This window comes from Arvicola amphibius, chromosome 1, assembly GCF_903992535.2.
Source record: "Arvicola amphibius chromosome 1, mArvAmp1.2, whole genome shotgun sequence".
In the NCBI taxonomy this organism is placed as follows: domain Eukaryota; kingdom Metazoa; phylum Chordata; class Mammalia; order Rodentia; family Cricetidae; genus Arvicola; species Arvicola amphibius.
The window spans coordinates 70,519,851-70,542,076 of record NC_052047.1 but is presented as its reverse complement, the minus strand read 5'-3'; the positions used below and the strand labels follow the sequence as shown (position 1 = coordinate 70,542,076).

The 22,226-nt window shown below is 52.6% G+C and overlaps 1 protein-coding gene and 1 non-coding gene across 7 annotated transcripts; both read right to left on the bottom strand.

The window, feature by feature from the left end:
* Positions 1 to 4,654: 4,654 nt before the first annotated feature.
* On the bottom strand, positions 4,655 to 21,663 carry Zmiz2 (zinc finger MIZ-type containing 2). 6 transcript variants are annotated; one of them, XM_038349916.2, is made up of 20 exons: positions 21,598 to 21,663; positions 15,324 to 15,510; positions 14,772 to 14,885; positions 14,579 to 14,693; positions 14,023 to 14,225; positions 13,633 to 13,816; positions 13,178 to 13,438; positions 12,788 to 12,967; positions 12,165 to 12,242; positions 11,865 to 12,033; positions 11,108 to 11,252; positions 10,824 to 11,034; positions 9,963 to 10,068; positions 9,590 to 9,747; positions 8,084 to 8,151; positions 7,721 to 7,789; positions 7,237 to 7,481; positions 6,784 to 6,953; positions 6,457 to 6,699; positions 4,655 to 5,724 (listed from the first exon to the last, which is right to left on the bottom strand). In XM_038349916.2, the coding sequence occupies exons 3-20, from the start codon at positions 14,819 to 14,821 to the stop codon at positions 5,617 to 5,619; spliced, it is 2,763 nt and encodes a 920-aa protein (XP_038205844.1). In that variant the 5' UTR covers positions 14,822 to 14,885; positions 15,324 to 15,510; positions 21,598 to 21,663; the 3' UTR covers positions 4,655 to 5,616. The 6 variants fall into 6 exon arrangements, with proteins under 6 accessions (XP_038205844.1, XP_038205837.1, XP_038205830.1 ...); XM_038349909.2 differs by having other exon boundaries at positions 15,328 to 15,510; XM_038349902.2 differs by having other exon boundaries at positions 14,772 to 14,882; positions 15,328 to 15,510.
* Positions 15,038 to 15,168, bottom strand: LOC119806127. The gene has a single exon (XR_005284157.1). It is a non-coding gene; the product is annotated as a small nucleolar RNA U109 (small nucleolar RNA).
* Positions 21,664 to 22,226: the final 563 nt, after the last annotated feature.

Here is a 22,226-nt window from a genome sequence, read left to right as displayed (position 1 = left end):
GTTCAAGGCCAACCTGGTTTACAAAGAGAGGTCCAGGACAGCCAGAGCAACACAGAGAAACCCTGTCTTAAAAAAGCTCCATCCCACACCCGAAAAAGGTCAAGAGAATGTGGAGAGATGGTTCAGAGGTTAAGGGTGTTGTGCCCAGATTACGACCCCCAGAGAAAGATCACCAGAGAGGCCCAGACTGTAATAAACAAGGTTTAATCAGCATAATACAAACATCATCTCCGTTACAAGGTAGAGAGGAGCTGTATCTCCTCTGTGGGGTAAGCTTTTAAAGGCATAACTACAAAGAGAATCTTTGAAGCTGCTTTGTCACAGGTACAAGGACTTTTGCTCCCTCCCATTCTGCTAAGTCAGCTTTTTCCTTGTTCTTAGAGCAAGACCACTGTTCCTGAGTTAGGCCATCTTTATCAGCCTGTACCAGGTGGCTGGCTGGGCTGAGCTAAGTGACCTTGTGCTCAGAATCTCCCGGGTGGGAGAGGGGAAGGCCACTCTCTTCCTGGGAAAACATTCTGATAGGAAGTTTCTTCTCGCCCATTTGAGAATAAGGGGTGAGGGTTCCACAAAGGGCACTGACTGATCTTTCTAGAGGACCTGGGTTCAGTTCCCAGCACCCACATGGTGGCCCATAACCATCTATAACTTGAGTTTTAGGGGAATCCAATGCTCTCTTCTGACCTGCAGGGGCACCAGGTGCACAACACACATGGTACACAAAATGCAGAGGTAAAAGACTCATAACACATTTAAAACAAAAAATCTTTGTTTGAAAAGTCAATTAATAGAGAGGTTCAGACCCTAAGATTCACTACATGAAACTCAAAAATGGGCAGATTTAAGGGTCCTGGGCATCTCTCTGGGCTGGGCCAGTGCACCCGTCATCTTTTTGCACATCACTTTTGTGTTGTGATAGAAACCATGGGGCAAGTGACCAATAAAGGTGAATGGGGCGGGAGGCACAACAGAAAATGACGAACCTCTGATGGTGCTGATGTCTTGGCTTCTGTGAACCAAGGAGACCTAGAATGGATTTGGGGGCAGAGAGGGCTCCATTGGGAAGGGAATAGTGGCAGTGGGACGGGGCTCAGCCTGCCACACACATTGAGGATCTGCAGTCTCAGGAGGCGTCGTGTCTTCTCTTTAATGTTTGATAGAATTCAACATGTGACGCTGGGCTTTTCCTCAAGGGAAGATTTATAGCCTGGCGGTGATGGTATACACCTTTAATCCCAGCTACAGAGAAACCCTGTCTAGAAAAAAAAAAGGAAGCCTTTTAATGACTGTCCCATCATTTTCATGTAGGTCTGCTGAGGATTTTATGTCTTGCAGGTTCTGTCTTGGTCATCTCTGTTTCTACCTGACAGTTGGTCCATTATATCTAAATTATCTGATTTGTTAACATAATTACCCTTAGTTTTTATTGTCTTTTCATTTCTATAAGATGGGTCTGAGCATTTTTTGCTCTCCCTTCTTCCACTCTCCCTTCTCTCCTGCCGGTCGTGCTGGAGCCTGGGGCATCTGAGCTGTACACCTAGCTCTCCCAGTTCACTTGTTTTCCTAGTCAGCTTTTAAAGGCGTATCAAAATTTGCTGGCAAAGAACCAACTTTGATGTTTTAAGGCGCGCGTGTGTGTGTGTGTGTGTGTGTGTGTTGCGCGCGCAACTGGTGGCATGGGATCCCCTGGAGCTGGAATTAGCAGGTGATTGGTGAGACCTTTTTATTTTGAGACAGGGTTTCTCTGTAGCTTTGGAACTAGCTCTTGTAGACCAGGCTGGGCTTGAACTCTCAGAGATCCTCCTGCCTCTGCCACCCGAGTGCTGGGATTAAAGGCATGCATCCACACTACCTGGCTGGTTGTGAGCCTCTTAATGTGGGTGCTGGGATTTGAACTCGGGTCCTTTGCAGGAGCTGAAGGCACACTTCACTTCAGTCATCTCTCCAGCTCCCTTACCCAGCTCTTCTTTCCTCCACTCCTAATATTCCCTTCCTTGCTTGTGCTTTCTCGAGGCTGAGTTTAGCTTACTTCGTTTACTTCTAGTCCCTTTAAAGATAAAGCTAGTACTGACTTGAGAACTCTTATTGAGACAGGGTTTCTCAGTGTAGCGCTGGCTATCATGGAACTCACTGTATGTACCAGGCTGGCCTCAAACTCACAAAGATCTACTTCTGCTTCTACTTTTTATTTGTATGTATGTGTGTGTGACTGTTTTGCTTCTATGTATATATATGTCTGTACACCTCGTATACCTGATGCCAAGGAGGCCAAAAGAGAGTATTGAATGTGGGGAGGAGGCAGAAATTTTTAATAATAATAATAATAATAAGAGAATATTGAATGGATCCCTTGGAACTGATGTTACAAATGATCGTGAGCTGCCATGTGAGTGCTGGCGCTCAAACACAGGACCTCTGGAAGAACAGCCAGTGCTCTTACCTTCTGATCCATCTCTCTAGCACTGAGAATTCCACATTTTGAAAGTAGGCTATTGGCTGGGTTTGGTGGCCCATGCCCTTAGTCCCAACATTTCGGAGGCAGAGGCAGAGGCAGGTGGATCTCTGGGAGTTCAAGACCAGTCTGATATCTACATAGTAAGGAGACCTTGTCTTAAAACACACAAAAGTAGGCTATTGCAGGGGCTTGGGAGATGGCTCAGAGGTTAAGAGCATTGCCTGCTCTTCCAAAGGTTCAAAGTTCAATTTCCAGCAACCACATGGTGGCTCACAACCATCTGTAATGGGGTCTGGTGCCCTCTTCTGGCCTGCAGGCATACACACAGAATATTATATACATAATAAATTTTTAAAAAGTAGGCTATTGCACTCCCTTTGTTCTTTGAGTTTCAGTGTGTTGTGTTTTCATTCACCTATGCTTCCTAACTTCTTTTTAACCTATTAGTTGTTAAGGTAAGAGCCGGGTGTGCACACAACTCTAGTACTCAGGCAAGGCAGGGAGATGAAGCTTGCCTGGGCTACATGGGAAGCCTGTCTCAAAACCGGAAGTGGTGTTTCCACATTTTCCTGAGCTTTCTGCTAGTTGTCCACTGTGAAGAGATGACAGGGTCCAGTCTGAGACATGCTATGTCCTGGGACATGCTGCACTGAGAATGTGTATTCTGTAGGTCAGGTCTAGCCAACTCTGAAGGTTACGTAATACTTGGCACACACACAAGATTATACTGAGAGCTGGGCAATGGCGGCGCACGCCTTTAATCCCAGCACTCGGGAGGCAGAGGCAGGCGGATCTGAGTTCGAGGCCAGCCTGGTCTACAGAGCTAAGCTAGTTCCAGGGCAGGCTCCAAAGCCACAGAGAAACCCTGTCTCGAAAAACAAAAAAAACAAAAAACAAAAGATTATACTGACAAAGCCAGTGCCGGGGAAAGATGTGAAGCCCCCAGCCCTTACTGGGTCTCCACAGGAGCAAGTCCATGCCCTCGTTTTGTTTACAGGCATGCATGTATAAATCCCATAAGGCTCAGATTAGCTTTGAGCTTCTCCAATCTTTTGGTTTGGTTCTGACACCCAATCACAGCAGTGCACAGGCACTTGGCTCTTCCTCAATCACATATCCATTCTCTGAGGTCGCACTTCTGGATGGTTGTCAGGTCCACAAGAAACTCAGGACCAAGGCTAGCTATGGTGTTTATTAGCATAACAAAGCACAGGCTGGTTTCCAGGCTCTCAGTGTTGCAAGTCCACGTTGGCATCCTGACTCTTCCAGCCTTGCCCCCTCCTCTAAATTTCTTTTCTGTCCCTGCTCTGGGCTCTTCCCCCGATCTACAATAAAGACCTCCTCAGTCATACTACCCTGGAGTGATCATGTCCCCAGCTGTAGGCTTTGATTGTTCCCCCTCATCTTCCCATGTAGATCAGGCTGGCTCAGAACTTGCAGCAACCCTGCCTTTTCTATAGAGTACTATATTACATGTGTGTGGCACCAGAACACCGGACTTGCCAACAGGCTGCATAAATGTGTTGTCAGTATTCCGATCCAATCCAAGGAGGGCCAGCTCTTCCTCCTCTTCCCCAGCAGAGGCTGCAGACAGGCCTGCTGTGCTGCCTCACATTCCCTTGGCCCTGGCCTGCTGTTCTGTGCCCCTCCCCCACCTTAGCAAGAGGACCGAAAAGCTGGAAATGGGCTCCTTAGGGTAAGGAGAGGACCACCAGGGTGTTCTCAAATGCAGGCAATCCTTCCCTGCGGCCTCACAAACAGGCAGCCTCCTCCATACTGCAGGGCAGGTGCTGGCAGCCCGCCGAGGATTCCCCTCACCCCTCCCCTGGGTCTCACCTTTCCGGCTGCACAGGAAGGCTGCCTGGGCAGGGCCTCAGGGCCCAGGCCAAGGATGAGGAGCAGTGAGCCTGGGCAGGCCAGGGCTGCTCAGGCCTCTGGCTGTGCTGCAGTCACTTGACAGATAGCTGGCTCCCTGCCCTAGGGCACACCCAGGGAAGGTGACATGGTGGCAAATGTCTCCAGGGCAAGCCTGAGACACTTTACAAAATAGCTCTGCAACTGAAGCCAACATGGAAAATTCCAGGACAAAGGAAATTTACCACAGCTCGGGGATAGCCTGAGTGTGGATGAAAACATCTAGACTTTCATCTGGGAACAGGAAGACCACAGCCCCTCAGCACAAAGGAAGGACTCAGGCAGGCCCACGAGGGAGTCCTTTAATAGATCGCACAGACAAGAGACACAACAGGCCAGCGCCCTGCTTGCAGGCCCAGGCGCTTTGCCAGCAGATGCAATGGCCTCCCCCACCTGGGTGTGGGCCGCAGGGTGGAGATGAGGTGGTTTAAAAAACACAGCTGTACTAATTCTTCACTTTCACAGAAAAGAGGAACTTGGGGGAGCAGCTCACTGGAGAATTTACACAGAGCTGAGTCTGAAAGACCACCCCTAAGGGGGCTGAACCTCCGACCTCCCCCTGAGCTGTCTGCATTCAGTAAGGGGCAGACAGGACATGGAAGGCCCAGGCCAGTCCACAGAGGAACATACTGGCTTACACAGCTGTCCCTCCCTCTCCCAGCTGTTAGCATTTCTACACTATGTACATTGTTGTGCTTTATTGCCCCCACCCTGGCCTCTGCCTGAAGCTCAGGGTGGAGGGGGGAACCCCCGGACCACATTCAGCTGGGTGAGAGCACCAGGCCCCCACAGGCTGGTGCTCTGTATCGTTCTGAGCCTGCCAGGCTCAAGCCACTGGAGCTGCAGACCAAGAGTACAGAGCCAGCCTTGCCAGCCAGCTCTTCTGAGGAGAAGCAGAAACAGAGGGTCAGTGCTGGACAAAATGCAGGCCGGGTGGGAGCAGGCAGGGCAGAAGGACAAGTGCAAGGCCATGAGTCTGGGGTGTAAGGTTGTGTGCACGCGCAGCTGATGGGGCCTGCAGGGCACCTCGCAAGACCCATTCTGTAGCAGTGAGCTTGATGGGGGGTGGGTATGAGGACCACTGGCCTGGGGCCCCTTCCAGTTCATCAGGGGCTGGCCCCAGCTCAGGGTGTGTGCATGAGGAGATTCAGGGAGAACCACCAGGCATCCTGTGGGGCTGGGTGAGAAGGGAAGGCTGTGGTGATATCTGTGAGTGTGTCCTTGCCAGGCCAGGGGCTAACACACCATCAGTTGTTCTCAAAGAGTGAGAGCAGGTCATCGCTGCTGTTTGTGGGGAGGTCGGGTGGACCCAGGTAGGAAAGCAGTTCGTCAGGATTGGTCAGTTCTGGGAGCAGCTGAGGACAAAGCAAACACATTAGCAGCGTTGGTCTCAGACCCTTCAGGTCCAGTGGCCATGCTATCCTGGCCCTAGGCCCAGTGTGGATGCTAAACTGCCCTTTCCCTGCCATATACTGGGCGCCTGCCTGTATGAAGCTGCCTGTATCTCCCCATGGATGGCTGTTACAGGATAAGAATAGCTCAAGACATGTTTCTCAACGCCAGGAGCCAGGGTGCACAACCAGAGGAGGCCCAGCTGTGCACCACAGATGCACGGGCCCAAAAAGGATCTCTAGTGTTGTTCCCATGAGCTTTCTGCTCTGGGCTCCTCCTCATCTTCCTATGTGGAACCTCAGTAGTTTCTCTTACGGCCTAGGTACAGAGCACTGTCTTTCATGCCTGTGCTCACATCCTGCCTGTGTTGTCAAGATGTAGAACTGAGCAAATGGCCAGGTCAAGCTGGACTTTGAAGACAGTGCTGTGGGCTTTCTTGGAGGCCTCACATACCTAGGTTCCAAAATCTCTAATCTAAGGGCAAGTCAGTCATTAACCACACATGGGTACCTGGCACTCTGTAGCTATTCCAGGTATCCAACCTGTGTGGAACAGCTGCTCTTGGGTGACATTATCTGACAATCTCTCTTGAAGATTCACTGTCTTCCCTTCTATGAAGCAAGGTGGGTAGACCCAGGGACTGATGCAGACAGCCCCCAATGGCTCCCACCCCCAACACAGGACGGGCTACTCACATCCAGAGCTGGTTCTGGGGCCTCCCCTGCCCCAGTCATGCTGGGAGGTCCCATCATGCCCGTGGCAGGATTGAAGGCCAATTCGCTGATGGGCCCTGTATTTGGTTGACCCAGGGACTGTCGGGATGGAGGGGGAGGATTTGGATGGTGTAGCTGGGAGCCTGGGGTGGGCCCGAGGTTGGGGGTGTGCAATCCTGGTGGTCCAGGATTATGGGCTGGGTCCAGGTGGCCTGCTGGTGCCATCTGAGGATGGAGAAAAGAACTTGTTAAAATAGCTCAAGGACCCTCTGGGGAGACTCTTACTGGGCCTCTGGGCACAGCACTGACCTGGCCTGGGAGGCAAGGAGCAGACTTGTCTGCAGTCAGGAGGCTGCCGGGAATGTCAGATTGGTAGGACATGGGAGGTGGCCCCTGGGTGAACTCAGCAAGGTTTGGGGTGGTGGGTGTAGCAGATGGGAAGGATTCTGGGAAGGTTCCAGGCCCCAGGAAGTTGGAACCTGCAAGAAGATCAGGAATGAGACTCACTACAACAAAGTACAGTATGTATGTAGTGCGGGTCTTCAGGGAACACCCCAAACGGGACCAGTTCATTTCAGAGAAAGTCCACCCAAGTTTTTCCGTGGAAAGCCTCACCCCAAATCAGAGGAACAGGGTGGAAAACTGAGTACCCTGTCAGTCGGGATACGAAGGATGGGCATCCTCAGCATAGATTCTGAGCTGAGAGGATAAGTCATCTTCCCAGGGTCACCTGAGGTTCAAGTCTGGGTGTGCTGTACTCACCCTGGCTGGGGTAGTCGCTGGGGGCAGGGGCCGAAGGGGGCTGCAAAGGGGCAAAGGGGGCAGCGCCCGGGCCCAGAGCTGCAATCATCTCCATCACACTGGGCATGAGCACATGGGCAGGGCTCACAGTGCGGCAGCGTTTCAACACTGGCCCATCTGGCTCCTCCTTGATGTGCAGGTCAGGCTTCACAGGTACTGGTTTCCAGCTGCACGTGGGGTCGATGGTGATCTCCTCATAGTCTGAGCTAAGCAGGGACGGATTGGTACTTGTCACTTGCTACCCCAGAGGTCAGGTTTCCAACCAGACCTTGTACTCAAACCCTCTGCTACCCAGAACCTTCAGCACACTCGGCAGGTGTGTGTGTGGCCCTGGCCTGCAGTGGAGCTGCTTCACCATGGGAAGAGGCTTCAAAGACTGCTTTTACTCCAAGACTACCTTCTGGTTGCCACAGACGAGGGGTGGCAGGCAGGAAGAGCCACTTACTTCTGAATGTAAATCAGGATACCCAGCATGTACTGGTCCACCTCCAGACCCTCCAGCAATGCCGTCTTACTGTAGAATGCAAAGGAGACTGCTCAGGAGGCCTAGCCCAGCTGGGTATAGACCCTACCATTTCTCCAGCTGTCACCTGTGTGATGATTCTGTAAGGGACCCCTGTGAGTTCATGGCATGTATTAGGTGACCACTATGATAGTCCAGTGTAAGGGGATACTGTGCAAGGTCACCTAGTAGGGTTCTGCCCTGTCACCTAGTAGTTTCTGCTACTCTGGTCTGTGCTACGGAACACTTCTGACATTATTTCAAGTTCCCCCCTTTAAGGAAGCGGCAGACACAAGACTGACTTACTTGCACACAGGGCACCTCCAGGTCCCCCGCTCACAGTTGAGCTGCAAGTATGACTCCAGGTCAAAGCACTGCGGAGACAGGGAGACAGGCCATTCCTTAGCATGGGTCAGTGAAAGGGGCTGTTCTGAATGTCTTCTGGAAATTGTGACTTATTTGGGTTTATATTTAAGGTATCAGGTTTCTACTGCAGCAGCATCTTAATAGGCCTAATTTGGGATACCCCCAAGCAGCCCTCCCCAGCACTGCTATGCCCCAGGATCAGGAAGTTGTATCCATAGGGAATCTCTTGGCTCAGGGCAGTTGTTAAAAGGCTAAGGCTGCAGCACTCGGGAGGCAGAGGCAGGCGGATCTCTGTGAGTTTGAGACCAGCCTGGTCTACAAGAGCTAGTTCCAGGACAGGCTCGAAACCCTGTCTCGAAAAAACCAAAAAAAAAAAAAAAAAAAAAAAAGGCTAAGGCTGTAGCTCAGTGGCAGAGTCCTTGCCCAGCATGCATAAAGCCCTAGGTTCAACCCCTAGTACAACCTCCAAAAAAGGAAGTTTATAGGACAGAACACCACTATGCAGCCATATGTAGCATGCAGTTACTTGGCTAACACTGGTTATTTTTGCAGACGGGAACTCTAAAGGTGGGCAGGAAGAAGGCTGCACCCAATCCTTATACCTTTTAAAATGGAACCCCATGAATACAGTAACCAGCAAAAATATAGGGAAAACTGTACTGGGTATAGCGGCACACATCTTTAATCCCAGAACTTGGGAGGTAGAGGCAGGTGAATCTCTGTGTTCCAGGCCAGCCTAGTCTACATAAAGAGTTTTCCAGGACAGTCAGGGCTGCGTGTCACAAACATACTTTTATAGGAAAACTGCGATTATGTTTCAAAGGAGCAAGAGGGCCACGCCCCCATGGTAAGGTCTGCCTATTTGGTCTGACAGTTGAGCTCAGGTTCCATCTGCCAAAGAGGAAGAGGCTCAAGTGTCAGCACAAAATATTGTTTTCTCCTGTGCATGAGTACAGGGATGTCTGTCTGCAAACACAACACTGCAGCCTGGCAGGAAGATCAGGAATTCAGGTTTATCCCCAGCTACAAAGTGAGTCTGAGGCCAGCCTGGGACACATGAGACCATGTCTCAAAGGGGAAAAAAATCTGAGACAGATTCTCACTATGTACCCCAGACTGGCTTCACTTTAAGCTCCTACTGCTTCAGCCCTCTGGGTGCTGGGATTACAGGTGTGTATTGGGGTACCAGGCACAAAACCTTTCTCTACGTTGCTGATAAACATGTTTTTCTCTGGAGCTCCTACTGGTTACAGCTATGGACAGTACTGTGCATGTTTTAGTTTGGTAAATGCCAGAAGCAGACCCCTCCTGTGGCTCATGGGTTCTTTCTTTCTAATGCAGCTTTCTCAGTTTCTAGTTTAGATTCCACTCAGTACCGAGTCAGTGTTCTGGTTGCTCCACAAACTCAAGACAACAAATTCCAATAGAGGGCTACAGACCACGCACCTGTATGTGGCGACAGTCGTGACCACGGGCTGGGAGCTGGATCCTGCGGAAGGTGATGGGGCACTTCAGGGACACCTTGATAGCCGTCTGCTCCACCCCATCCTCTCCATTGGGCCCAGGGGTGCCAGGGATGGTGCCGCTACTGAAGTTCCGCTTTACTGACATTGACAGGGGAAAACACTCTGAGGCTGTGAGCTGGTGTGCTAACCAGGGACCCAGTCATTCCTCAATCAGTGCCTCTAAGGAGTTGCCTGGAGGTAACCAGTGCTCCTTGGGCAGAGCCACCAGTCTGAGGGGAGGAAATGGTCTCTGTGCCACACCGCAGGGTTCAGCGTGGGACAGCCCAGATGGCTGAGGAGTAGGGACCACTCACTCTTGGTGATGCAGTGCTCAGCTGGCAGGAGGCGCTTCTTGAGGAGGCCCTGCAGCACAGAGCGGACAGACGGACGGTGCACCAGCTGCAGCACGAAGAGGTGAGACTGCAACAGAGTGAGGGACGTTACACGTAGAGCAGGAGCCTGGGAGGCAGCAGGTGGTTCAGGGGGGATGTGTTTTAGAAGTTAATTCAAGGGGTGTCAGGCAGGGAGGGATGGGGCCTAGCATGGACAAAAGCCAGGCCAGCTACCTTCCTGACAGCGAGGCCCTCCTAAGTGCTGACGCACAGGTAGGGGCGTTCCTACTTCTCTGGGCTTTGGGCAGGGGCTCTGAGCTTCAGCCACACTGCACTATCTCAACTTGGCTCCAACCACTGTCTAGTTTTCTCCTCTGTCAAAACATAATCACCTCAAGTCCCTGGCACAGTCTCCTGCTTGTCACACCCACTCTCCTGACATGACATGGTATTTGAGCCACCCTATCTCCAGGCCCCTCCATTGGGGTGGCTCCTGGTAGCCTGCAGCTCAAGGTTACTTAGGATCCTGTCCACTGGAACCTGGTAAGGCCCAGGCCAGGACAGGTGGCAGGCACATCTTCCACGAGCTTCCTGTGCTTAGCTTTCTGATATAACTAACATGAACATTAAATGTGTCTAATGCAATCTAACTGGGAAACAGGGTGGATTTATTGGCTCCCTTTTCTGAAAGAGCAGACCTGAGAAGCAACACCTGCTCTTCAAGGACAAAGACCCTCCCCCACAAGCTCCCAAGCCCACAGGAGAGCTGATGGTCTGAGTGGTCTCTGCAGGCCCCAGCCTGAACCCTGACAGACCCAACCCACAGCCCCGCAGGCTACCCACGCAGCAGCAGGCGGTAACGGTGATCTGGATCGTGTTGCGGCCTGGCTGGCACACATGCTTCAGGTAGAGGGGCTTGTGCGAAGTCTTGTTGTCTCCACGCTCGATGCTGAGGGGTGTGGCGTTGACGCTGACCTGCACAGACGCTGGCCAGTTGGTATTCATCTGTCGGTCCTCATGGTGGTAGCACTTGAACTGCAGCTCCAGGTCAGGCCTAGAGGAAAGAGGATGACAGGAGCCCACACCGTGCAGCCAGGGCCCAGGGGCAGGATGGTAGTGGGACTCACCTCAACATCAGGGTCTTGTAGACAGAGTCTCGGAGCTGGAAGACATGGTTGCTCACAGCCAGGTTGTGCTGCAGGCGGAAGGGTTCCAGGACCACCCCATCTCGAACTGGGAAGGTCAGGCGCAACTCATCACAAGGACCACTTCCTGCAGGCAGAGGTATGCTGGCCATGAGTCTGGTACCCTTCCAAGGCCCCCAAGAACACTTCTGCACCTAGAGTCCCAAATTCTAACCTAACTCCTGAGATGCCCCCACTCTGGGCTCCTAATGTCTCTACTAAAAGTGGGCCCCCAGTCAGCATGTTCTGTCCTGCTTCAGCCATCTAGCAGTCTGGATCACATTCTGAACAGACACAGGACATGCTTCCAACCTAGAAAGTACATTCAGACTGGGCCACCTGCCATCGCCCTATGCTTCAACGGAAAGTTTTAGGAAGTTAGCTATTTTTTTTTTTTTTTTTTTTTTTTTTTTTTTCGAGACAGGGTTTCTCTGTGTAGACCTGACTGTCCTGGAACTAGCTCTTATAGACCAGGCTGGCCTCAAACTCACAGAGATCTGCCTGCCTCTGCCTCCCAAGTACAGGGATTAAAGGTGTGTGCCACCACTGCCCGGCAGGATGTTAGCTTTTGCAGGGGCCTGATATATAACCATTCTGCTTTGTATGAAGCTGGGCCTTGGGCTTTCCCTGTAAGACTCTCTGAGTCCTGATTACCTTAGCCACCCAAGTCTCATGTTGGCTGTTGTCCTTAAACACTCACCAGAGGGTGATGGGTGCAAAGAGCTGAGGCCTGGCTTGAGGTCAGGCAGGAAAGGAGACTTGACTTCCTGGCTTGGGGACATGTAGGGAACATTGCTGCTGGGCGTCATGGGTGGTGTGGGATTCCCCGGCAGTGGGGAGCTGGGGTAACCAGGGATGGAACGGGAAGGCTGTAGAGGTTGAGCATAAACAGTCAAAGCAGAATGGCAGAGTGGGAGGGCAGTCTGCTCACAGAACACCCCTCTTTCCACACACCCTCCCTGTGAGCCTCCCAGCCCATCCGCCCTGCCAAGCCCCGTACCCCACTCAAGCCAGGCTGGCTGTAGCTGATGCTGCCCCCGTTGAAGTTGGCGCCCTGCCCGTTGAACTGCTCTGTGGGCTGTGGGAAAGAAAACTGAGTGTGCCTGGGGCTCCAGCCTGCCCCCTACTGACCCCGTAGGCCTGATCCTAGAGTCTGCAGCACACACAGGAGCTGATCTGTGCATTGTCTACACTCCCTATAATCTGTAAGAGACATCACTGATTTCATAAAGTAAAAAGTTAATACTAAGGAAACAGGAGTGGCCCTTAAGTCGGAAGAGCTCCTTTCTTTCTTTCCCTTCTCCACCTCATCATGCTACTCTGCCTACCCAGGCTCCCAGTGAGGTGTGCTCACCCTCCCTATGCCCAGACAGGAGTCAGGATGTGGGGGTAGATGGGTAAGGAGTGAATGCACAGAGGTTGTCAGAATGGTTTGGAAGTCTGCTTGCTGCTCCCTACACCAAATATCCACAGAGAGACATAGACGTATGGACCACAGAATCAGACTGGTCACCCTGAGAGCTGTTCTTACACTGACTAAAATTCCCTGGCCAGCCTGCCGAAAAGTCCCCACTGAGTCCCATGACACTCAAGCCAGCACAGGCCCATGGGAGCCAGTCCTACCTTGTAGTGCAGTCCTGTGGAGCCAGGTGCAGACAAGGAAGGGGCCATGCCCTGCTGCAGGGGTAGCCTGTGTCCGGGGTAAGAGGAGGCAGGGCCAGGGGGTTGCCCAGGCCCAGGAGCATACTGGGCAGTGCTAGCTGCATACTGGCCTCCTTGTAGATACTGCTGCCCGGGATACACCTAAGAAGAAGTGATGCCCAAGGAAAGAAAGAGTTATCAGGGGAAGCTGTTTGTTGTGTGTGTGTTGGTGGGTGGCAGGGGGGTGTCTTCACGATCCTGCTGGGCACAGCAGTTCTCTTTCACAGCAGAAGCCACCCTTATCATAACTCTGGGACGACTTGGTAGGGACTCATCATCTAGGACCCCATGCTGAGCAATCAAGACACTCACCTCTGAATAGGCTCTCTTGACACCCTGTCGAGGCAGTGGCTGGGCCTGAGGTGGCCCAGGGTACCCATGCTGAGGCAGTCGCTGTCCTGCATACAAGGGTGTCATTCCTGCTGCCCGGGTAGGGTTCATGGCCATGGAGGAGAGGCCAGAGGGGCCCATCATTCCTCCCATGCCAGAAGGGTTCATGCCAGGGGGTCCACTGGGTCCTCGGGGACCACCATGCTGCAGAAACTGGCTGCTAAAAGACTGTCCAGTTCCCATCTGAGAGGAGAAAGAAGAGGGACGGTCCAGACCCACTCTCAGCGGTTCCCAGCCCTCTCTCCTTTCCTGTGCCTCTTCCACTGGCTTCATGATGTCCCACAGCAGTCCAGACTTGTCCCCACAACACACTGTGGCAAGTCCTGCAAGCCCACCCATACGTGCTATCACATAGAAGGAACTTGAGGGGGCCTCACCGCTCCATATTGGCTTAGCTCCTGGCTCTGTTTCTCCTGCAGGGCAGCCACAGTGGCTGTGGCTGTGGCTGTGGCGGTGGCTGCGGCAGCAGCCATAGCAGCTGCAGCTGCTGCTTGTGTGAAGTCTGTCGAGGGCCGCGCAGCATGTGAGGGGAGGGCCAGGCCTCCAGGGCCACCTGCATACCTGCAGGTGATATAGGATTGTCTCACTCTCTACGATAGCGTGCTCTGAGACACACAGCACTCGGGAGCCCATTCTTTCATTCTTTCTCAACCTTCCACTGTGGCTACTGGAGTTAGTGGGAAAGCAACAGGCAACATCCAACCCTTTGGCAGCACTTGCCAGGCTGACAGCTTCAAGCCACTGGCCAGGTGAGGGGCCCTGCTTACCCAGTGGTGAAGCTGGATCCCCCAGGGTAGCCCCCGCGGCCATACACGCCTTGCTGGACGTAGCCCTTGCTAGCACCACCTTCAGCAAACGCCTGCTGTCCCAGGCACTGCGGGGAGGTCAAGGCAGAGCTGCCACCTGCCACACCAGGCATCATGGAGCCACCAGGGGGGCTTCCTGCAGGGCCCATGGGGTTCCCCAAAACCTACAAGGAAGTGGGAGTCACCAAAGAGAACCAGCCAAACCACTGTCTTCAAGACATAGCTCTGAAGTGTTAGATGCCAAGAGAAACCTAACAAGTGGGGGAGGACCTGGGATGGGAAGAGTGGCTGTCTACAATTCTGACTAGGGTGGTCTATGGAGCCAGCCAGGGGAAGGCATCCCATGACAACACAGAAGAAAGGCACCTAGCAATTTGAGACCCTCAGGAAGCCCCATCCTGTGCTCCAGTCAGTCCCTGTAGCCCCTTGTTCTTGAAGCCCTAAGATGGCAGAGGCACCAACCACCAAGGCTCTCGATCCTGAGGGCTAGAGGAGCTGGGCCCAGGTGCATACTCACCTGGCTTTGAGTTGCGTTGCCAACTCCCCACACAGTAGTAACCACGGACAGTGACCCGGCTGGCTGAGTGGCACTTTGTTGCCAAGGCACAGACTCATATGCAAATGAACCATCACTACAGAGAGAGTAGCTTGTAAGGCGGGGTCAGAAGGCCCAGGGCTTGCTAGAGGCAGGCCACAGAGCCCACACTCACCCGTGTGGCGCAGGGGGCAGGGCAGGTTTCATGGGGTTCATGGGGTTCATTGGTGACAGAGCAGCCTACAGGCCCGATGTGCCAAAACTTCTCTGGGAGTTGCTGCTCCGGCTGCTGGACAGGAGGGAGAGGACAAGAGCTTAGACGAGCAGGAGTCCCTTGCAGTAGCAATGGACAGAGCAAAGGCAGGACTGTTTGATGTCAGCCTAGAATACGGTGCGAAGCAACTCTAACAAGGGCCCTCCCATCTTTTTTCCTTTTTCCTTTAATGTAGGAGAAATATACAACTACTCAAACTCTACTCTAAGGTGGTAGCCCTGAGAACTCCTTGACAATGTAGCATGTTATGAATACATTCCTACTCCCAAACAAAGGAGGGGCAGACGTCTGCATGCGAGGGCCCTACCATCTTAAGCCACTGAACCAACCCTGAAAGAGGGCTCTGATCTCAAACACTCTATACACCCTTTCCCATACTCTATCCACATAAAGTCAGGAACCCTTCTGCAGGTCCTTGGAGCCAATCAGGGTAGCACCTACTCAAAGTCTTACCCACCCTGGGCAGCCCAGAGACCTGAGAGGGAGCAGAGCCAAAGTGTCCTTTGAGGCGGGGGCTGGCGAAGTCAGGAAGCAGATGTGGAAAGGCAATCCATCCACCAGCTTGGCCTTGGGGAGGCTGGACCAACACGGCTGAGGCAGGACACAGGCACCAGCCCAGCTCCTGGCTGGCAGGTTTTTCCTATCAAGAGGGTAGCAGAAGGGCTTCAGGCTATAGGATCCTCAAACTGACCTAGACGACTTAAGGGAGTGGGTGACTGTGGAGTATCAGGCCAAGCAGGCAATCCTGTCCCCCACAGACCCATCTATGACACTTGTGAGTTCCCAACAGGGCAGTGACATACACAGTACAACAGGTGTGTGTGGGGGGGTATCCGCAGACACAAAGGCCCTTGATATAACTAAGTTTCTCAGCAATAGTGAGAGCATGTTAATCCACATCTACAAGACGGGACCAAAGGGGCTTCAACCGCGGAAAACCGCAGCAGTTTGGCTGGTGGGCAGGGGACCTGTGGCCAACACTGGAAGTCTACTGCTTTGGTACTAGGTCTGTGCTCCCATGTAGCTCCTGAGTCGGAGTGGCCACAGCTCCAGGAGGCTTCCAAAGTCATGTCTCCCACACTGCCACGACCAAGTACCTTCTTAAAACAGACTCAGACATTCCCCAGGACCAGACTGTTGCCCTTCCCAGAGCCTCATTTCCTCACATACCCTGAACCACTTGCATGCCTACCTCTACCTGGTCTTACTAGAGGGACACAGCAGTCATATGCCAGGCACTTCTCAGGGGACCCTGAGGTAAGGCTGGGTGACTGACACGTGTACCTTCTGAAACCTGCTGAAATCTGCTGAGTTCCCTCTTGCAGCTCAGCACTCACAAGCCTCCTGTCCAGGGGAACAAGAGATACCCCAGCACCCACTCAGCCTTGGAACAGACATTCCTATGTGCTTACCAGGGCCTCACTCAGAGCTCACCACAGACCTGGAGGCTCTGCAGAGCCAAGCTACACCACACAGCCCCAGAGCAGGCAAGAGAAAGTAAGGACAGGGACTGTGACTTGGCCCTGCTTCCAGAGATCCTTCCCACACCTAGCAGCAGGGGCAAAAAAGCCCCACTTATGGCAGTCTGACTCCTAACCCCCAGAGGCAACCAGATTTGATTCTGTCCTTTTCCAAACCAAGTTCTACCTAGGCAGTAGAGGCCAGGATGTGCCAGCTTGGCAGCAGAGGTTGGCATCCCTGCAGCTACTGCCTGATCCTGGGAGGGTGACCTGGGAAGAGGAACTTGTCAACAGACAAGTCCTCCTCCCAAGACCTGACATATGGGGCCTGGAACAACCAGGTGGATGTCAGGAACTAGGATCTATTTTTTTAATAGAAAGCAGTATAATTTAATGGAAGAGAATAAAGATGGGGATATAGCCACACAAACACTCCTGGGGCACCAGAGTAATCCAGGGGGGGAAGGGCATTTACAACAAGTGTGTAGGAACAACTGGAGTTCCATCAGTAAACAAAACAATGGATCAACTCCTCATGCAGGTCAGTGGCAGAGCACCTGCAGGAGCATGTACCAGAGTCTGGGTCTGAATCCTTGTACTGCAAAGACGACCAATTCATACCCATATCAAAATAAACTAGGTCCTGGGTTTAAATGTAAAATAGAAACTATAAGATGTTTAGAGAAAGGTAAAAGAAAAGAAACTACAGGATCTAAGCTAGAAAAAAGTTCTTAGATTTGACACCAAAAGGCACGATCCATTAAGAAAAACTTGGCTTTATCAAAATTAAAAACTTTTCTGTGAAAGATTTGCTAAAAGCAAGCCACCTGTTACAAATGAGGTGGCATCTAGAATATATAAAAAAATTTTAATTAGCAAAACAAAATCCAAATAGAAAAATCAGCAAAACAGCCGGGCGGCGGTGGCGCACGCCTTTAATCCCAGCACTCGGGAGGCAGAGGCAGGTGGATCTCTGTGAGTTCAAGACCAGCCTGGTCTACAAGAGCTAGTTCCAGGACAGGCTCCAAAGCTACAGAGAAACCCTGTCTCGAAAAACCAAAAATCAGCAAAACACATGAATAAACTTCTCCAAGGAGAACACAGATGCTAATTAGCCCAAGAACAAGTGCTCGGCAACTTGTCAAGAACATAGGTTAAAGCACGAGGAGGCATCAATGTACATCCAGAAGAACAGCTGAGACAAAATGTGACATCACAAAACGCTGGCAAGGAGAAACTAGACCTCACAGACATTACCCAAGGACCATAAATAGCACAGCTACTCTGGAAAAGTTGGCCATTTCTCTAAATCCAAGCTTGCAGCTATCACAGTACAACAGAGCAACTCTAGTCCAGGGCAATGTCAATTCAAGAGAAATGTCAACTCAAGTGGAAAAACTTGTATGTGAATATTTATTTGTTATAGCCAAAGACTGGAAACAACCTAGGTGTTCTTCAATGAAGGACAGTCACATCAGTGTAGGACACCCACAACCCAGATGCCAGAAGCAACACACCACTGCTAACACACTACAGCCTATTAGAGATGAATCTCCCAGAAACTGTGCTGAGTGCAAAAAGCAAATCACTGGTGCTATATTGTCCGTTATCTGCCAAAATTAGGGAAATTGTAAACGGGTTAACAGTGGCCAGGGGTTAAAGGGAGGGCGGGGAGGATGATCTTCCACGGCTGTAACTTCAGTACAAGGAAGCCGGGTGTGAATATAAACACACAACAGGAAGGTTCCTCCCAACTGTAGCAATGAGCTGTCCCAGACTGATGTTGTACTACAGTTTTGCAAAATGTTACCATTTGGGGGAAACTGGTTAGAGATACAAAGACTCTCTCTGCAATATTTCTTACAACTGGATACAGCTACAATTATCGCTATCTAAACAAAACCTTTAGCTAAACAAGGGTATGGTGGCCCAGGCCTATAACCCTAGCACTGAGGAAGTAGGGGCAAGAGGACCAGAAGGTCAAGGTCAATCTAGAAAATGAGTTCTAGATTAGCCTAGTGTGGTGGTGCCTACATAAAATCACAGCAACTGGGAGACCAAGGCAAATGATCACAAATCCAAGGCTTGCCTAGGTTTACACAGTGAGACCCTGCCTCAGTAAATAAATATTTTTTTAAAAAAAAAGGCCAGGCGGTGTGCACACCTTTAATGACAGCACTTGGAAGGCACAGGCAGGCGGACCTCTGTGAGTTCGAGGCCAGCCAGGGCAGCTAAGTCTGTTACACTGAAAACCCCTGTCTCAAAAAAAACAAAACAAAAACAAAAACAAAAAAACAAGCAAAAACAAAAAAATCCAACTTTAATTACAAAAACATTACCACAAAACCACACCACCAGAAACAGCCAAACCTCCCCTCAAGTCCAAACCTGGTTAGATTGGCCAGAGCCACTCTGTTGTCCCAAGCACTGGGAGGGAACCAGGCTGGCTGGGAAGCAGGCAGGTAAGCCCTTGCCTCATTTCAAGTCACCTAAACCAGTAACACTCACCATCAGAGCATCCCAGTTAGCTGGTGTGACAGGCTGCTGGCCCCACCCAGGGTCATTAGAGCAGGCTGGGTCCTGAGCCTTGCATCTTTAACACACCTGACCACAGTTTGAGAGATCTGATTTAGGAAGTGCACAGAATTGGGGGGAGAAGAGAGAAGGACAGGTGTGGGGTGGGAAGGCACCCACAGGAGCCTTTTACATCATAGGAGCCTGGGGAATTCCACCCACAATGCTTCTCTGCTGTGGACAGAGACCACAGACACTTCCAGTTCCCCCTAAGCATGTCTCTGCTCGGAGGACTTCCTGCTAAACTCCTGAATTCACACCTCAACTTGTAGGTCTTGCGGGAGGACCCTGGGACTGAGATCTGGTATCCAGTGGACCCTCTGCTCCTGACTATAGGGAGACTCTGAATGTAGACCCACCTCCCACCTCCAAAGACAGGACTGGGAAAGAGGCCTGAACTCTCCATGTGCCACCTGCAGCTGGAAGCAGGTCTCCCAAAGCTGCTCTGACTTCAAGTCAGTTTAGGAGCACAGTCTTCTGGAGGTCAAAGTCACATCTCCCTTCAGGCAGAGCTCCAGAGAACTTGCTTTCCGGGTGTCCCAGAGTCACACTCCAAGGGTTCCTTTCTGAGCAGCTAAGAACAAGACCTAGTAATGGGGCCCAAACTCAGGCAACATTCCTGCACCTTCTCAACAGCCCACAAATCGTGACTCAAGGCCTCCAAAGTTCCAGGGTTAGGTTCAAACTCAACTCAAATCCCAAGAGGGATCTGCCAGGCGGTGGTGCACGCCTTTAATCCCAGTACTCAGGAGGCAGGGGCAGGTGGGGTCTCAGAGTTCAAGGTCAGCCAGGTCTAACAGGATTTCTAGGACAGCCAGGGCTACCCTGTCTCAAAGCAAATAAACAAAAAAAAGAAACTGGGACTCCAGAGAAATGGAAGTCCCAGGAAAGGGTGAGGTGTGCAAACTGTGGTCCTAGCCACTCAGGAGGTTGGGGCAGGAAGATCATTTAAGCCCAGGAGTTCAAGGCAATGCAATAAAATCACAGGACATAGGTGGGTGGGGGAGGAGGTCTCAAGTGTGGCAGAAGCAGTCCCTAGTATCAAAGAAGCATAGTTAAGTGCCCAGAAGGCTTAGAGGTCCTGCCTGCTCTGTACGTAAGGCAACAATACTTCCTTAGTGTGCGGACTTCAAGAATGAGCATATGCCAATAAATAAATAGTCCAACCAAAACCTGACTTCAGTTTCCGATATTTAGAATAGGGATCAGGAAGTCATTCTAGGATATATGACCACCTTTATGTCCTCAGCCCTTAGAAATCAATCTTGGTAATCAGGATGCTCCCACAACATGCTGGGCCTGTCTCTCTGAAATCTACCTGTTTATCCTCTTTATCCCTCCAGCCTGTAACTGCCCTCCTGGGAGCACATCAGGACCCTTGAGGTCAGTCCTGGTGAGTAACGTTAAGCTTCCCTCCCCTGTTACCACTCTCAAGTGTCAAGGGATGCCCTTGGTGCTGGCTTTGCCAGGACTTGGTGGCGAGTACGTGTTCACCCTACCCACATTCACCGTGGTCTCAGATCAGGTCACATTTGTGACGACGTTATTTGTGTCCCTGTGAAATTTTCTGCAATAACACAAACGAGTTAAAGACATCATCAAAGACTGTCTCTAACTACTAAAAGGAACCCCGGGGAGGATGGTGGTAAGAGCGGGGGGAAGGGGGCGAGCGGGGCAGGTGATGGAGTAGGAAAGGGACTGCGTGCTGAGAACAGGATACCATGAGGGAATGGGATACTTGCGGGGGGGGGGGGCATTGGGCACCTGGGAATGGTGTTCAGGGTACCAAGGAGAACAAAAAATCTAGGGGAGAGTAGGGAACCTTCGTTCCTGAGCTTCAGTTTGGAAAAGGGTGTTCCCGTCAAGAACCTGGCCAGGGACTGACAGGTCAGCGTCCTCAGTCTAGGAGCCGCGCAGCTCCTCCTGGGGCCACTAACGGCTTCCAACCGCCCCCTCTCCCACATCACCCAGATGGTGAGCACCTAAGTGGGAACCGAGGGGCGCACTGTGAAGGTGAGCCTGCCCAGCTCCAGAGCTGGAACGACAGGTAGGGATGAGGGCCCATCAGCCTCCTCCGCTCAGGAGGCCCCCCAAAGGCCACTCGCACCCCTGGGCCATCCCCAACAAAGGCTTAGCGGATAGATAAGAGAGCCCGACGGCTCGGCACAGGGGGCAGGTACCCGCAGGTGGGCGGCAGAGACGGGCCGAGGCAAAACCTCCTCCGGCGCCTGGGACCGGCCGCACCTGCCACCGCACCTGCCGCACCTGCGCGCCCGCCGCCGGCACTTGCCTGCGGTGCCCCGCGCCGCCCCGCGCCACTCAGCCCGCTCACCTCCGCCTGGCCCGGCCCGGCCCGTTGCCGCGGCCCCCGGCCCGCGCAGCTCCATGCGCTCAGCCCGCCCTCGGCGCCGCCCGCCGCCCCCGGGCCGCCGCCGCCCGCGCCATCGCGCCGCCGCCGCTCGGAGGGCACAATGGAGCCGCCGCCGCGCTCTTCATGCATATGCATGACGCCGCGCCGCCGGCCCCGCCCCCCAGGCCAGAGCAGCGGAGCCCCGAGCGGCGCTCCGTAGGCTCCGGCAGGAGCGAGTGCGGGCCTGCATGGCCGGGCCGGGCCCGGGCTGGGGCCTGGCGGCGACCGGCTGCCGCGCAGCAAGCTCCGTGCGCCGGGCCTGCACCCCGCACCCTTTCCGCACCTTTGCGATCGCGGCGTCAGAGGAGCCCCGTGCGCTTCCTGCTGCTGTCCACCGGGGCGGGGCCGGCAGGGGCGGGGCCGCGGAGGGGGCGGGGTCACGGCGGGGCAGGCTGGGCCTGGGCCTGGCCCCAGCCTGGCAGTCTGGCTGGTTCGTGACTGAGTACTGGCTAGGTCCCTCCGGAACCTGAGACCTTTATGGCGGCTGACAGCGTCTTAAAGACTGGGACCCAGAGGCCCATCGCTGAAAATGAAAACCACGTATACCTGCCCAGACAGCCTTCTCCACAGCCGAATAGTCTCTTCCTGGGGTGTTGCCTCCTTCACCTCTCTGTTGAAGTCACTGTTACGATGTTCTAGGGGCTGGAGCGATGGCTCAGTGGCTAAAAGCTTGACTGTTCTTCCAGAGGCATCAGGTTCGATTCCCAGCTCTAACATGGTGGCTGACAGTCATCCATAATTTGAATTTCGGAAAATTCTGTGTTCTCTTCTCCTCTCCATGGGCATGTACGTAGTGCAAAGACATAACAAGCTAGCAAAGCATGCATGCACATAAAATTTAAATTTTTTTCTGGTCAAACAAAACAGACCTGTAGATAGTTTTGTCGTTCTGTAAACCTGGTAGGTGTGATG